General features: G+C 37.3%; 1 protein-coding gene across 19 annotated transcripts in view; it reads right to left on the reverse strand.

The window, feature by feature from the left end:
- Positions 1 to 12,705, reverse strand: part of LOC126872768 (kazrin) — a 139,450-nt gene that overhangs the window by 45,099 nt on the left and 81,646 nt on the right. For all 19 annotated transcript variants that reach the window (XR_007692184.1, XR_007692183.1, XM_050632921.1 and 16 more), the window contains one exon: positions 9,393 to 9,505. Coding sequence is in view for 17 of the 19 variants with exons in the window: in XM_050632914.1 (XP_050488871.1) it covers positions 9,393 to 9,505 (113 nt within the window). In the remaining 2 variants the exon portion in view is untranslated. The remainder of the gene's footprint in view (positions 1 to 9,392; positions 9,506 to 12,705) is intronic.

Genomic DNA, 12,705 nt, shown 5'->3' on the forward strand with positions numbered 1-12,705 from the left:
CCTATTATTTAATCGTGTACAAGATCAGGGAATGCATTTTACAAACGAAATTTAATAACGGATAATGCACGGATGATTTTATACTTTTAGATTTATATCTAATATTTCAGTAGTAGTGTTTCCAATTAGAATGTGGAATTTAATCGAATATGTACATGGTTCTTATTGGGAGATTGTAACAAGAATTTAAGAAATTTTATGGAAACTTTAAATTTGTCAATTTACGAACGCACTCCTTTCTTTAAATCTTCTTCAAATACTATAATTATAAAATATTAGATAGTTACTAATATAATTGCGCGAAAAATACTTGATTCAGTAGCAACAACAATAACTACACCTGATATGTAGTTACATCTGTAATAAGTAAAGCGACAATAATTGAAATACATACAACGATCATAACATACAAAAGTATATAAAACAGTATACAGTATAAAACAGTAAAGAAGTATACAGATCTATTTGTTATAAAATTTAATAGGTGAAACAAATTTCTTCAAATTTCGCGGTCCTGTTTACAACAGTATGAATTCACATAATCGTATAACCCGTTTACAGCATCAACATCAACAGAAATAACTGCCTAATCACGCAACTTTCTCCACTATACCATCAAGGATCACCAGGAAAAAAACACGGACAGATATCATGAAAACGTCGAGGAAAACGTTATCATTTAGTAAGACAATCGCCGCTCTAAACCTGGAGACAATGATTCCTCGTGTTCCCTCCACACTCTCACACAACGACCAACGATGCGAGTGCCCGGCGGCTTCACCGAGTGCACGCTGAGCGAGTTCCTCCTGCATTCGATTCTCCTTTCAATGAGGCATCAGTAATGCGGCAGCGTGAAAAGGAAAGAAAGAGAAAAAATTGTCGGGTTCGGTGAAAGATGCACGTACTAACATACATCTAGAACGATGTGTATATGGGCCATATGAAATGCATTATACCCGAACGATCGATTCCGTTGCATATTCAACGGAGCTCGAGAGGGAACAGGAGAAAGCTAAAGGCGCATTGTTAACGCGCGCACAAAGTGCCGTGCTCGGTAAACATATCGGGGAAAAGACTACTGGGTCACGATGTCTACTACCTTTTTAATCGGGCTGCAAGTATATTATTCCCATCGTAATTTCAGAGGGCGAAGCGAGTACGTTCTAATGTATTAGCAGCGACGATATTCTCGCCACCAGAAATCCTCCTGGGAAGTGGCCTCCTCGAATTCAAACGCGCGAAAGATGTAAGAAAGCATTTGGTAAGCCGGCAAATCGAGAAATTTTCTCCATTTCTACCTCGGTTTCTACGAGGCAAGATAAGATAAAAAGGAAATAGAGGATAAATTTTTAGCGGAGTGAAAAGTTGCGTTCGGAGAAGGAGATTTTTGGAGATTATTCTTGTCGTGGTTAGCCTTGATGTGGGAATATTTCGTTGGGAATAATTTTAAGAGCTTTGCAATTTGAAGGAATATTAAGCTTAGAAGATAAATGTTATGTATGTATATTAATTTTAATAGTACATTAGCAATTCTGTTATCACCATTGTATTGTCTATCTATACAGGCTCATGAAAACGTTCCAACACTTATCATAGAAAATTCTTATGTATATACATGTCGGGTTTACATTAGAATTAGAGTTAGGGGCGTGAAACGAATCTTCGTTCGGACTACACGATGTCGTTATGCAATAGAGAAGACATTGACTAGTGCAAATACGATTATTATAGAATTAGACAAGTAACCGTGGTAATTAGATACTCGAGAAACTAATGACAATGATCTTAGGTTCAATAACGAATCCGCCGTCAACGGGATGATAGGTGAACATGCTCACAATATCTAAGTCGAACTCTTTGTTAAAACGTGGAATATCCACCGAGCGTACAGACACAAAGTAACTCGCTAATACGACCTCACGAGAGAATGACTTTCCGTCGCGATGATGCTGCGGAGGAAAACTATGATGGGGTGTGTCTAAGGACACGAGATCATCGGATTCGTCGAGGATAGCCTTCGTTCAGAAGGCGAGGGAAATTGGCGTTGCTGCTAATTGGTCAATCTCCATATCGGTGGTTAGAAAAAGATGCTAGCCGCCCTCGAGGGAAAGTTGCTGGTGGGAGACGCCGTTCGTTGAAAAATAGGTCTCTCCTATCTTCCTGTAGTTGGGACAAAGACTGTTTGTCTGTTTGAAGGATTTTAGGTAACTAGATCTTAGTGTTTATAACGGCCCTCAGGCTAGCTGATCACGTACTGTGGAGACGCGTCGGCATCTGGTAACCATCATACCCGAAGAATAGGATCTGCGTGTGGCGAGCCACGGGACAGAAACCGTACTGTCGCGTGCCGCTACAAATATTTCTTTTAAGGAGATCTATAGAATTACTCCGTACCTTTGTTAGACAAAGCGTTCATCCCGTGACCGCGGCTACGTTCAGCGACTGGCTGTCGCCTCGAGCCCAAGCTCACTATCACAAATCTCGAACAAATACAATCGGATCGAAAGACGACAATTGTTTAATTACGCCTATGATAGAATATAGATTACGGTGTTAGGGGATTATCCCGAAGTTCCAAAGGGGAGGCTTCGGTGTCCTTTCATCTCCGACATACACATGTACGTTCTCATGTTAGTTTCCAACTTTTTCAACGGAATCATCATAGTTGAGTTCATCATCATCATGTCTACAAGTGCTCGAATGTAATGTATGCTCATCTGTGATACTTTAACGATCCCATTGAAACTGCCAAAAGAAAGATAAAGGAAATAAAGTAGAAACAAAAAATAAGGAAGGACAGAGAATTTTCATCAATGCAATTGCCCAAGGCAATTAGAAAATTCAGGCTTAACCGCATGACTCGAGGCTAATTCGAAGCTTACAAGTTCGACCGCAATTTCCCGCGAACTTGTAAAGTATGAAATTTGGTTTCACGTATAATTTGTAGCTTGTCTTTCGAGAATCAGGTCCGCATTATATTCCTTTCTGTTTGCGAAACGCCGTTGCGACTCGCCAAATTGCTTTTCCACTCTTTATCGAACGCGAAACTTCTCTCTGAACCTCTGAAAACTGCTCTCACGAGCAAGGCGTGTTTCTATTTGCATTTGAAACGTGGACCCTCTTTTCTGGGTTCCTCTCGTTCTTCGACCAGAGCGAACCAGAGAATTGCTCATTTAATGGTGTGCATGATCCGCGAGAAAATTGAAGTTTCCAACCTGTTCGTGCGGAACGTTGTTTACCGGCGATGTTTTTTCCTCGATTTCTTTTTCGTTCGCTCTCCTGAGATGATATCTCCGCTCATATTGCCCCTCCCGGCGATTCGTTTAATCGTGACTAGCTTCTGCTGTGCTGTTCGCAAGAATCGCAGTCGATGCAGTTGCAGTTTCTAACTATATTTTTGACATATTAATCCAAGTTTAACTATCGCAATTCTAGTATTTTTATGTGATCCTTATAATTTAATTCGTAGAGTGGTATTTTATAATTATTATTAGGTAATCTTCATTCTTAAATTGTCAATTCGTTAACAAGATCGTAATGGAATAGTAACATCGTGTTGTGTTAAAAGATTAGCTTTTAAAAGATACTTTTAATATTGAAATTCTATGATTGTTATGACATTTTTATAATTTAATTCATAGAGTAATTCCATAATTACTTGATAATCTTGATTCTTAAATTGCTAATTTATTAACACGATTGTTATGGAATGATGACATCTTCTTATGCTAAAGGATTCATTTTTAAAAGATATTTTTCATATTGAAATTTCATTATTTTTATGATTTCATGCACGAGGTAATTTTCTATCGTTAATATCGAATGATCCCAGCTCTATAAAATTGCAGATTTATTAGGAACGACTCGTAGCCGACAATCGAGATACAATTAGCGAGTTGGAGGATATACAGCGCAGGGCTGCTTCGCTTCAGATTCCCTGTAGCGATCCGCGTGAGTCACGGAGAAAGCCAGAGAGAGGAAGAAATATATATGAAGAGAGAAGAGTTTTGAGTGGTCTTTTTCCTCTGTGGCCTGATTCAGCTCGCTTCGCGGTGGTAAAAATAAAGGAATGCAAATTTAATTACCGGAGTACTCGGCACGTCGACGAACCGCGGGGAGCTACATACATTTCGCAAGTACAGACCCATGACATTTCGCAAAAATTTTAGTTCCAATTAATCTTGTCACCATATTTCCCCGCGTTCTCTCTCCTTCTGTAAAATATCTAACGGTTGGCCCGCGTGTAACGTTATTATATGCGATATTACGATCGAACAAAAATGACAATGTCATTCGCGTTAATTGACACGACAGATCCCTGCCATAAGTGGATAAATAATCTCCATTTAGTACGATGCAGTTCTTTTTTCCGTCCCTCTGAACAACGATTTAATTATTCATCCATTCAAAAGCTAATGGTAATATGTAATGCGTAATTGAATGAATTATGTCGTTGTTAAATAATGTAGCAAGAAATTGTGCGATAATGTTTGACTGATTTTTTACATTATTTAGCTATGTTTCGGTATTCATTAATGTATAAAATATTAGATAATGTTTTAATAATTCCTCTGTGCGATAAATTTTGTAGTACGGCATATAATGATTCATGGCATGTGCTGTCGATACGGTGTCCATCACTGCCACCATTAAACTGTCATTCTGAATCGCTCATTTTTCAAATGGAATTCGTTTTATTCAATTTTTCACATAAAATCCATTTTTTTTTTTCGAGTTAAATTGTAGTGAAAAGTATTTTTAAAGAATCTGTGATCTATACATATAGATAATATCTATGTATTCTTTATTTTATATACATATATATTTATAGTATATAATAATATAATATATGGAGAATATATATTTATTCTCTATGTCATATATCATAGAAAATATTTTTCATAAAGAGCAAACTAGAACCAAAGCTGTACTGACATCAAATGTACCATTTAATAGAACTAAGCACCGATTTTCATATCTTTGATACAGTATCATTCGAACGATATTACTAAGCCATATTTCGATGTATATCGACTGATTGAAGCACTGCACAATATAAAATAACAATATGTGATTAAGGTAAATCCTATCTTTTAGCGCCATAAATCGCTATTATTCACGTTCGAATAATCGCACGAATGGATGAAAAAGAAAAATCAGTCAAATGGGTTGCGAGCTTTCACGCGCGTGAACTCACGCATCACGCGAGCATTATGCGTGCCTTAACACCAACCGTAATGGATTAATCCCCTTTTTACTGTGCCTTCCATACAGAATCGTATTCCCAGCGCGATTCACTGTCACACCGAAGGAAATGTCATCCATCACTCGGGTTGTCTCGAAACTGTGTGCTCGAAAAAAGGCTTGACAGACGAACAGACGGATATGTGTTCAACATAAGCCGATTTGATAGGGAAAAGGTGAGTCTGTATCCGTTTTGAGGTATATATATACACCTATCTACAGTTGTAAGGAATAAAGGTGAGTTGCTATAGCGTAGAATTTACGCGTACTCCGTTCGAAGCTAGGGATAAGTAGTATTAGACAGTCACTGAACGGACAAGTCGATTCTACTGGGAATATGCACGAAACACGCTGCGCACGTCTGTTATACACGTGCAAATAGCTTCAGTAGCAGCTAATTTTAATAAAATATTTTATCGTATTAACGTTGGACGAAGAATCGTAGGTTTTAAAAATAAGATTTGAATTACGGTGAGTTATATGTCAGCTTATAATACTGATAAATCTTTTAGTATCTCGAAATTTTATTCCAAAGGGGTTTCTTTTGATATTGTGGGCATTTGAATTGAAGTCAAGCTGTTGAAAACCAATCAGTCTCTATTTTTTGTAAATCTTATACCGAAATAATGTTCAGCTTCCAGGAAATGGATAATTCGGATTAATTCGGTCTAATAACTCAAAGAATAAAATGTAAATGGTAAATGTAGTCCATTGCTAAAGATCTCTTCGTCCTTTGAAATTTTATTCCAAAGTTCTTGCTCATATTCTGGCCACAGCAATATTAATCGCGGCGGGTGAATAATGGTCGAAAAATTGAAATTCGAGTACAGAATTGGGGCCATTGTTAATTTCTTTGATCCTCTGAAATTTTATTCCACAATTTTTGCCAATATTACGGTAACAGGAATGTATTAATTACTGAGAGTGAATAATGGCGCAAAATATAAAATTTAAATAGCGGTCCATTGCCGAGTTCTTTCATTCTTTGAAACCTTATTCCAAAGCTTCTATTTATATTCATATTTCAAAATTATTTTCCCAATTACATCAGAGATCAAATCTTCCGTTTTCTGTAGATTTCTCCTTCCTCTTAAATTATTGATAATAAAATTCTCGCTGGTATGAACCGTAAAAGTCAATTCTCTGGATTTTCCAAGAACTTCCCGATGCGGAGGAGCAACCTTCATACCACGAACTTCATAAAAATCGAGAATATATGTGAACGAAAAAGGGGAAGCCGCGAGGAAAAGAAAGGAAAGAGACGATTCACCGGAAAGCATAGCAGGGTACTATTCAGTAGCTTGATAAACACACCGCACGGAGGAAGAGGCTGAAAAAGAGTGGAACAGGAGTGGAAAAAATGCGGAAGAGCGTCTCCTGATCTGCATTTTTCATTTAGTCCCTGTTCCCTTCGGATAAAATGCATTAACGAGTGCTCGCGTGAATCATACTGCACCCCATACGGACCACTGGTTACCATGGACGAGTAGCAATTCGGAATAACAGTGCAAACAGCATCGGTGCGGTTATTCGTTCGCGACATCATCGTATATTTAATTTTGTATACACCATTTGCATATCGAGCTCGCTTTGCATCTTGCTGAGACTTCAGAAACGCTGATTTTCAAATCAGCAAATTTTCAGATCAATCAATCACTTTCTTTGCTTTTTACAGGGTCTCTGAACATCGTAGTGCAAGTAGGAGAGTTTTAATTCGTTGCCCTCTTATTTTGCAATTTATATTCGAATTAATACTTATGTTAGAATAGGCTATGGAAATTGTGTTCGTTTATACGATGGAATATAAAATTCTTTTGGAATCTTCTTTAAGCGTATTATTGCTTGTAAAAAGTAGAATAAAACAAAGTATTCATTTGTGTTTAAATTCCCAAATGGACGAATGGAGCTGATGGTCGATTAACACTTTAACGAAAGAATATACCAATTATCGGTCTACTTAAAAATTTCATTAACCATGGCAGATAATTTTTAAACGTAAAATATAAATATTTGAAATAATACGTAACTCGAAAAACGTTGAAGAAATTATATAGGAATATTAATAGAAGCCTCTCTAATATAGATGTAAATGTTCATACTAATATCTCAAACCAAAATGCAACAATTTGAAGAAAAATTGATGAATTTTCTTTTATTTTCTGAACGTGTTCCGGAAGGATAAAAATAAAACTAAGTACGTCGACGTCGGTGAAGCGTTAACCTTCTAGATATCGCAGAAGTTGTACAGTTCTCTGAGGCGGGAATTACTTGAAACGGAGAGGAACCAATTTCTCTAGCTTCCTCGATACTTTCAGCGATAATTTCGTTAGAAATACGTCGAAGGAACGATCGAAATCTGAACATTACTGGCTTCACGCTCGATTTCAACTTCGAGATATGTCTCGTACAGAATTCTCTCGCGTGCACCCTCATCCCTTTTCTCCCCAGGTATTTTTCACCGGTGCTATTGATCATTCTCGTCGACAAGGTGTGAGATTGAAAACGTGTCTGTTCGTACCGGCGCGGCGCCGCGGACAATTTCCGCTGCGTCCTCGTTTTCGGCTGGAGGACCTCTTTCTGTTAATTTTAGAAAGGACTGTCGGTTCTGCTAGGAATCGTGACTAGAAAATGAGGAAAACCTTGGTGGCAAGATGCAGATAATTCATTTTGTTTACGCTCGTTGTGCTTATACAACTTTATTACATTATTTTACTGTTTGGTCTTCGTTGGATTAAAGCACGCGCATGGCTGGGCGTGTCTGACTAGTTACTGACTAATACTACTTCTCGCTTGTTATAATAGGAAATCAGACAATAAATCTTCGTTCCAGGAAAATTTCAACTAATATAAGAAATTATTTCTTGATTTCGCTGCTCTGCGTTTACGTAGAGTTTAATTTATCCCTTTGGGAAAACTCCGAAGTGTTTTATGGGCATAAAAGCTTCCTATAATAAATGTTCAAATATTCTCGCGAGCCAATGTATATTTTGATAATGTCTATTGAAAACATATAGCATCCATTTCGAGTTATACAGACCCGAGCGCAGCGGGATTAACGTTTCCTCGACTCAACAGGAATATTCAATGCCATTAACTCACTCGACGATCGAACGAAGAGGCGAAAGCCGATTCTCAAACAAAGAAGGCAACACAGTGGATTATCCTTCCCGATCTAGCAGCAACAGCCACTATCCACAATCGTCGTGCAATTAATTACGTGCTGGCCGTTTAATTACGTTAATTTCAGGAATACCGCAACGATCACCGGCATGAGACTCGTTCGGCAAACGTGTTTACGCGGCATGTGATTCCCTATGTTCGATAATTGCACGCCCCTGTTTCCTATATTTCCTTTAAATTTGATCATTTTTTCCCAGAGAGATAGCTGCAATTCCCGGTGAATGCCTATGAGTAGCGAGATACGCGAGGAGAAAAAACGAATGGAGAAAAGAGCGGAAAAAGAACAACAAAAGAAGATATGAAAAAAGAGAGAGAAGAGGTGAGAGAGAGAGAGAAAGAGGACCGGAGAGGGAGGAGGAGTAAAAAAAAGAAACAGTAAAATGAAAATTCACGAGGGTGTGCGTGAGACGTTGCTTCGTTTCATTTCCGTGGAAAATTTATTGGATATATCGACGGGTAGGGTGAGTGGTAGCGGCCGTTTAATTAAATCAATAATAAAGGGATAAATAAACTGCGCGATTCCGTATGGATGAGTTTTCATCCCGTGATTTTCGTTCGATGAAACTCGTTACACGAGTCGATGATATTTATACGGAAACGGCGTCGCAGTGAACCCGATATAAATTTTTGATGATATAACTTTCAGTCTCGGAATTGTTGATTCGATGATTGCCCGGATGTTTATTAAGAGCGTGGTAAAAATATCGACCATTTGCACGAGCCTCCGTACATTAATGTTTGTTAATCACAGTTCATACTCGAGGCTCGATTTATTAATATTTGTAATTTATTGGAGAATTGGAAAGATTTGAATTAATATGCACCGCTTAATTAGACGTAAAGGAGTGTTTGCTCCTCTGCCAGGCGGAAGGATGCTCGTGGATGTAATTATAAAAATTTTGCTATCGAGCAAGCCTCAGTCGCTGCGTGTAATTTTATGGAATACGAAATGTAATCGGCGGACTCACCTGTGCATCTGCGAGGATGCGCCGCATCAAAGCCAAGGTGGGGTGCGTTGTGAGGTCATCTTCGAGGGCAAGTGCTTCACCTTCTTTGTTTAAGCGGTTTAAGGTATTGAGGGCTGCAACACAATATAAATAACCTTGTAATATGAATCTTGTAACATCAACTAAACCAACGAAATAATAAGGAGATGGAAAAAATGAGAATAAAGTAGGAAGAAAAAGCAAGCAAGCCAAAGTTCGTCTGCAGATTATACCATTTTTAGTTTAATTAGTTGGGTTACCCAGAATTTTGTAAATCATGGATTCAATTAATTTTATCGTAATAATTACAATAATAAATAAAAACTGTGTCATTAAATCTTACGATGGTCGAACAGTAACTTCCATTCGAAATATTTTTTGGTAAAATATAAATCCCAAGATTAACTCTTTAAATCATTTTATCGTAAAAAAATTCCATAAATTCGAGGAAAATACGAAAAAATCTTTGTTAAAACACTTTGACGACTTGTGTCGCGTAGACGTGACTTCGTTCTGCCATCTGCTGTTGACTGCCGTCACGTTTACGTGACTTCAGCCTTTCTTTTAATTTAATCGCCACTTGAGCGTGAGACAAACGATTCCCGTGTTTGAAAGTGTTCTACTAAAGTAAAGCGATTTACGAATGCGCTGAAAAGACCGGCAATTTGTGAGTCTAATGATCCAGCAAAAGTGAACGGTCAGAAAATGATTATAATCCCAATTTCTGTAACTGTATGGGACAATCAAAAAATAAATAAACAAAATTCAAATAACGTTTATGCGTGTAGAAAATAAATGAAGATAATATGATAAAGATTTGATAATGATGATGGATTCGATACAATTTATTCAAAAGATGTATCATAATTATAACAACGGACAATATAAGGTGTACGCCGAAATTTGCGACCGACAAAACGTCAACGTAGAATTTTAATTCCTTCAAACAAACTTCTCTGACTCGAAAAAAAGGACCAAGATTATAACGTGAAAATTCCAAGGTAAAGTTAAATACAAAAGACCAGGAACCATGGGATTTGTGCTGACAAGATGGCCGTCGTATCCTGACTCGTTCATCTCGCATTACCTTCGCCGAAGTCGTTGCTACGACGGGATAATTGAATTCTCAGAGCTTGGTGCTCGTGGCGCGAAGGTGGAAAAGCCCGAGGGGTGCCAAACTGTTATCGACAAGCTCGTTTCGATCACAGGTCAGAGACGATGAGCCACGCCATCCCTATGTCTCGTCCTTTTCTTCCTCCTCCTGATACATCGCGTTCGACTTTTTCGAGTGCGCTTTGATGTACAACTCGCACGAGAAACTTTCGTTTGAATTGTTTCGACATCGATTCGCTGAATTCGAATCGATGTTCGATGGGTTACCGATCGACTGTTTTCTATCGATGCTTTCTGTCGATTCACAACACGTTCGTGGTCGAAAGTTTTGAAACGATCGATGTACGCAATGGTAAGCGAAATAAATTTGATTTTTTCTCGATTTAGATGATTTTAAGATCTTCAGAGTGTCGGGGTGTACAGTGCTTGGAATAATTATAGATTCAAACGCGGTTGCTGCATTATTTCTCCAATATTTCCAAGAAACCATTATTCGTGTCTGGGCGTGTCAAGTGAAATCGTTTTTATAAAGGGTAAGTTGAACGCTGTAGAATATCAGGAGCTGTTACATGACGAATTATTGCCTTTCATAACTGAAATAGGAGATCAAAAGACTATTTTTCACGAAGACAATGCTCCCATTCATACAGCCGCCATTATAGAAACGTGGTTTCAAGATTTCGGAATAGAATTTCGCCAGTCACGAAGAGGTTGAGAATTTAGAATTTTGGAAAATAGGGTAAGAAATTTGAAAAAATAGTCACGCTGAAATGAGTTGAAAAATTAGAATCTTCAAATTTTTTAAATGTATTTACGTAATCGAAACTTAGACACTGAGATAAGTTGAAGGTTGAGAATTTTGAAAGCTGAAATCGACCGAAAGTCCATAATTGAAACTGCAGTCAGTCATTGAACTTTGAAAATTGGGATCAAGTAAGAATTTACAGATTTGGAAATTCGTTTGAAAATTGGTTGATAGTGAAACTGGAACTGTGAATACTGACTGATCAAGTAGATCTGTCGAAATACGAGATTAATTGGAATTTAGAATTTTGGAAATTGGGAACAATAGTAGATTGGCAAAGTCGAAGAAGGTTAAAAATATCGTCCTTCAAAAATTGAACTAAATTCAAATTGTCGAACTTTGGAAACTTAAAAATTCCAATGATACCGAATAACATTCAAATTACTTTTTTTCTAAACTTTACATACACTTAACGTTTCTATCTTTGAGTTCTACTAACTTCATCGATTATATTTTTAAATTTAACAAGTGCTTTTAACTATTTTATATTAAAATGTTTCCTTTTAGTCGTAAAAGCCCATTAATATTATGTCACGTCTTTTTCTTGCGACTTTCAATTCTATTCACAGCCAATATAATATTACAAATATAATATTATTAAAATGAATAACACGAACAAACGTAATATCATTGATACGTGATAAGACATTTTCAGCAAATACTAATGAACATACCCAGAAGTTTCATAATAAAAAAGTTTCCTATCGATTACCTCGATATTACGAATATTTCTGAAAGTTTTATCTTCTAGAGAGGATTCCGAGTCGATGAACATTCTCGGTAATTTCATTTTATTCCTCATCCGGGCGATACAAATAATTCATGGGGTAATTGCGTTAAGTTTATTCTGCTCACACCTTCGACCAAGTGTTACATCCTTTCATCAAGAAGTTGTACGCAGCGAGTAATTAAGCGACGAGATAAGAAATCCGTTTCGTTGCGCCCCACGTAACGAACCTTTAAACATTCTCGCTTAATTAGTTTTCAAATTCGAGCAATTACACCATGGCCGAAAGCGAACACCGGCAATTACCCGACTAACGAAGTTACCAACAATCTTTGCCGTGTAAATAAGTTGCTCCGGCCAGTTAACAGATGAAAATCAACCGTTTATTAATTCATCGTGAATCTTTTATTTCAGTATTTAATCGTAATTTATTCGATCATTGACTTGATCACAAATGTTACGGTGGACTGAGCGTTGTAATACGATTTGTAGAGAATTTGTATCGAGAATTTCCCCGTATAGAGAACCGCAGAGAATTATTCTCTAATTCTAGGATTTGCAGAAAGATTTCTAGAAAATTTCATGTTGTAAATATTACTAATATTGTCGTCGCCTGAACGTGAACATATTAAGGGAAAAGCGTTAGGGAT

The sequence above is a fragment of the Bombus huntii genome, chromosome 14 (assembly GCF_024542735.1).
Source record: "Bombus huntii isolate Logan2020A chromosome 14, iyBomHunt1.1, whole genome shotgun sequence".
In the NCBI taxonomy this organism is placed as follows: domain Eukaryota; kingdom Metazoa; phylum Arthropoda; class Insecta; order Hymenoptera; family Apidae; genus Bombus; species Bombus huntii.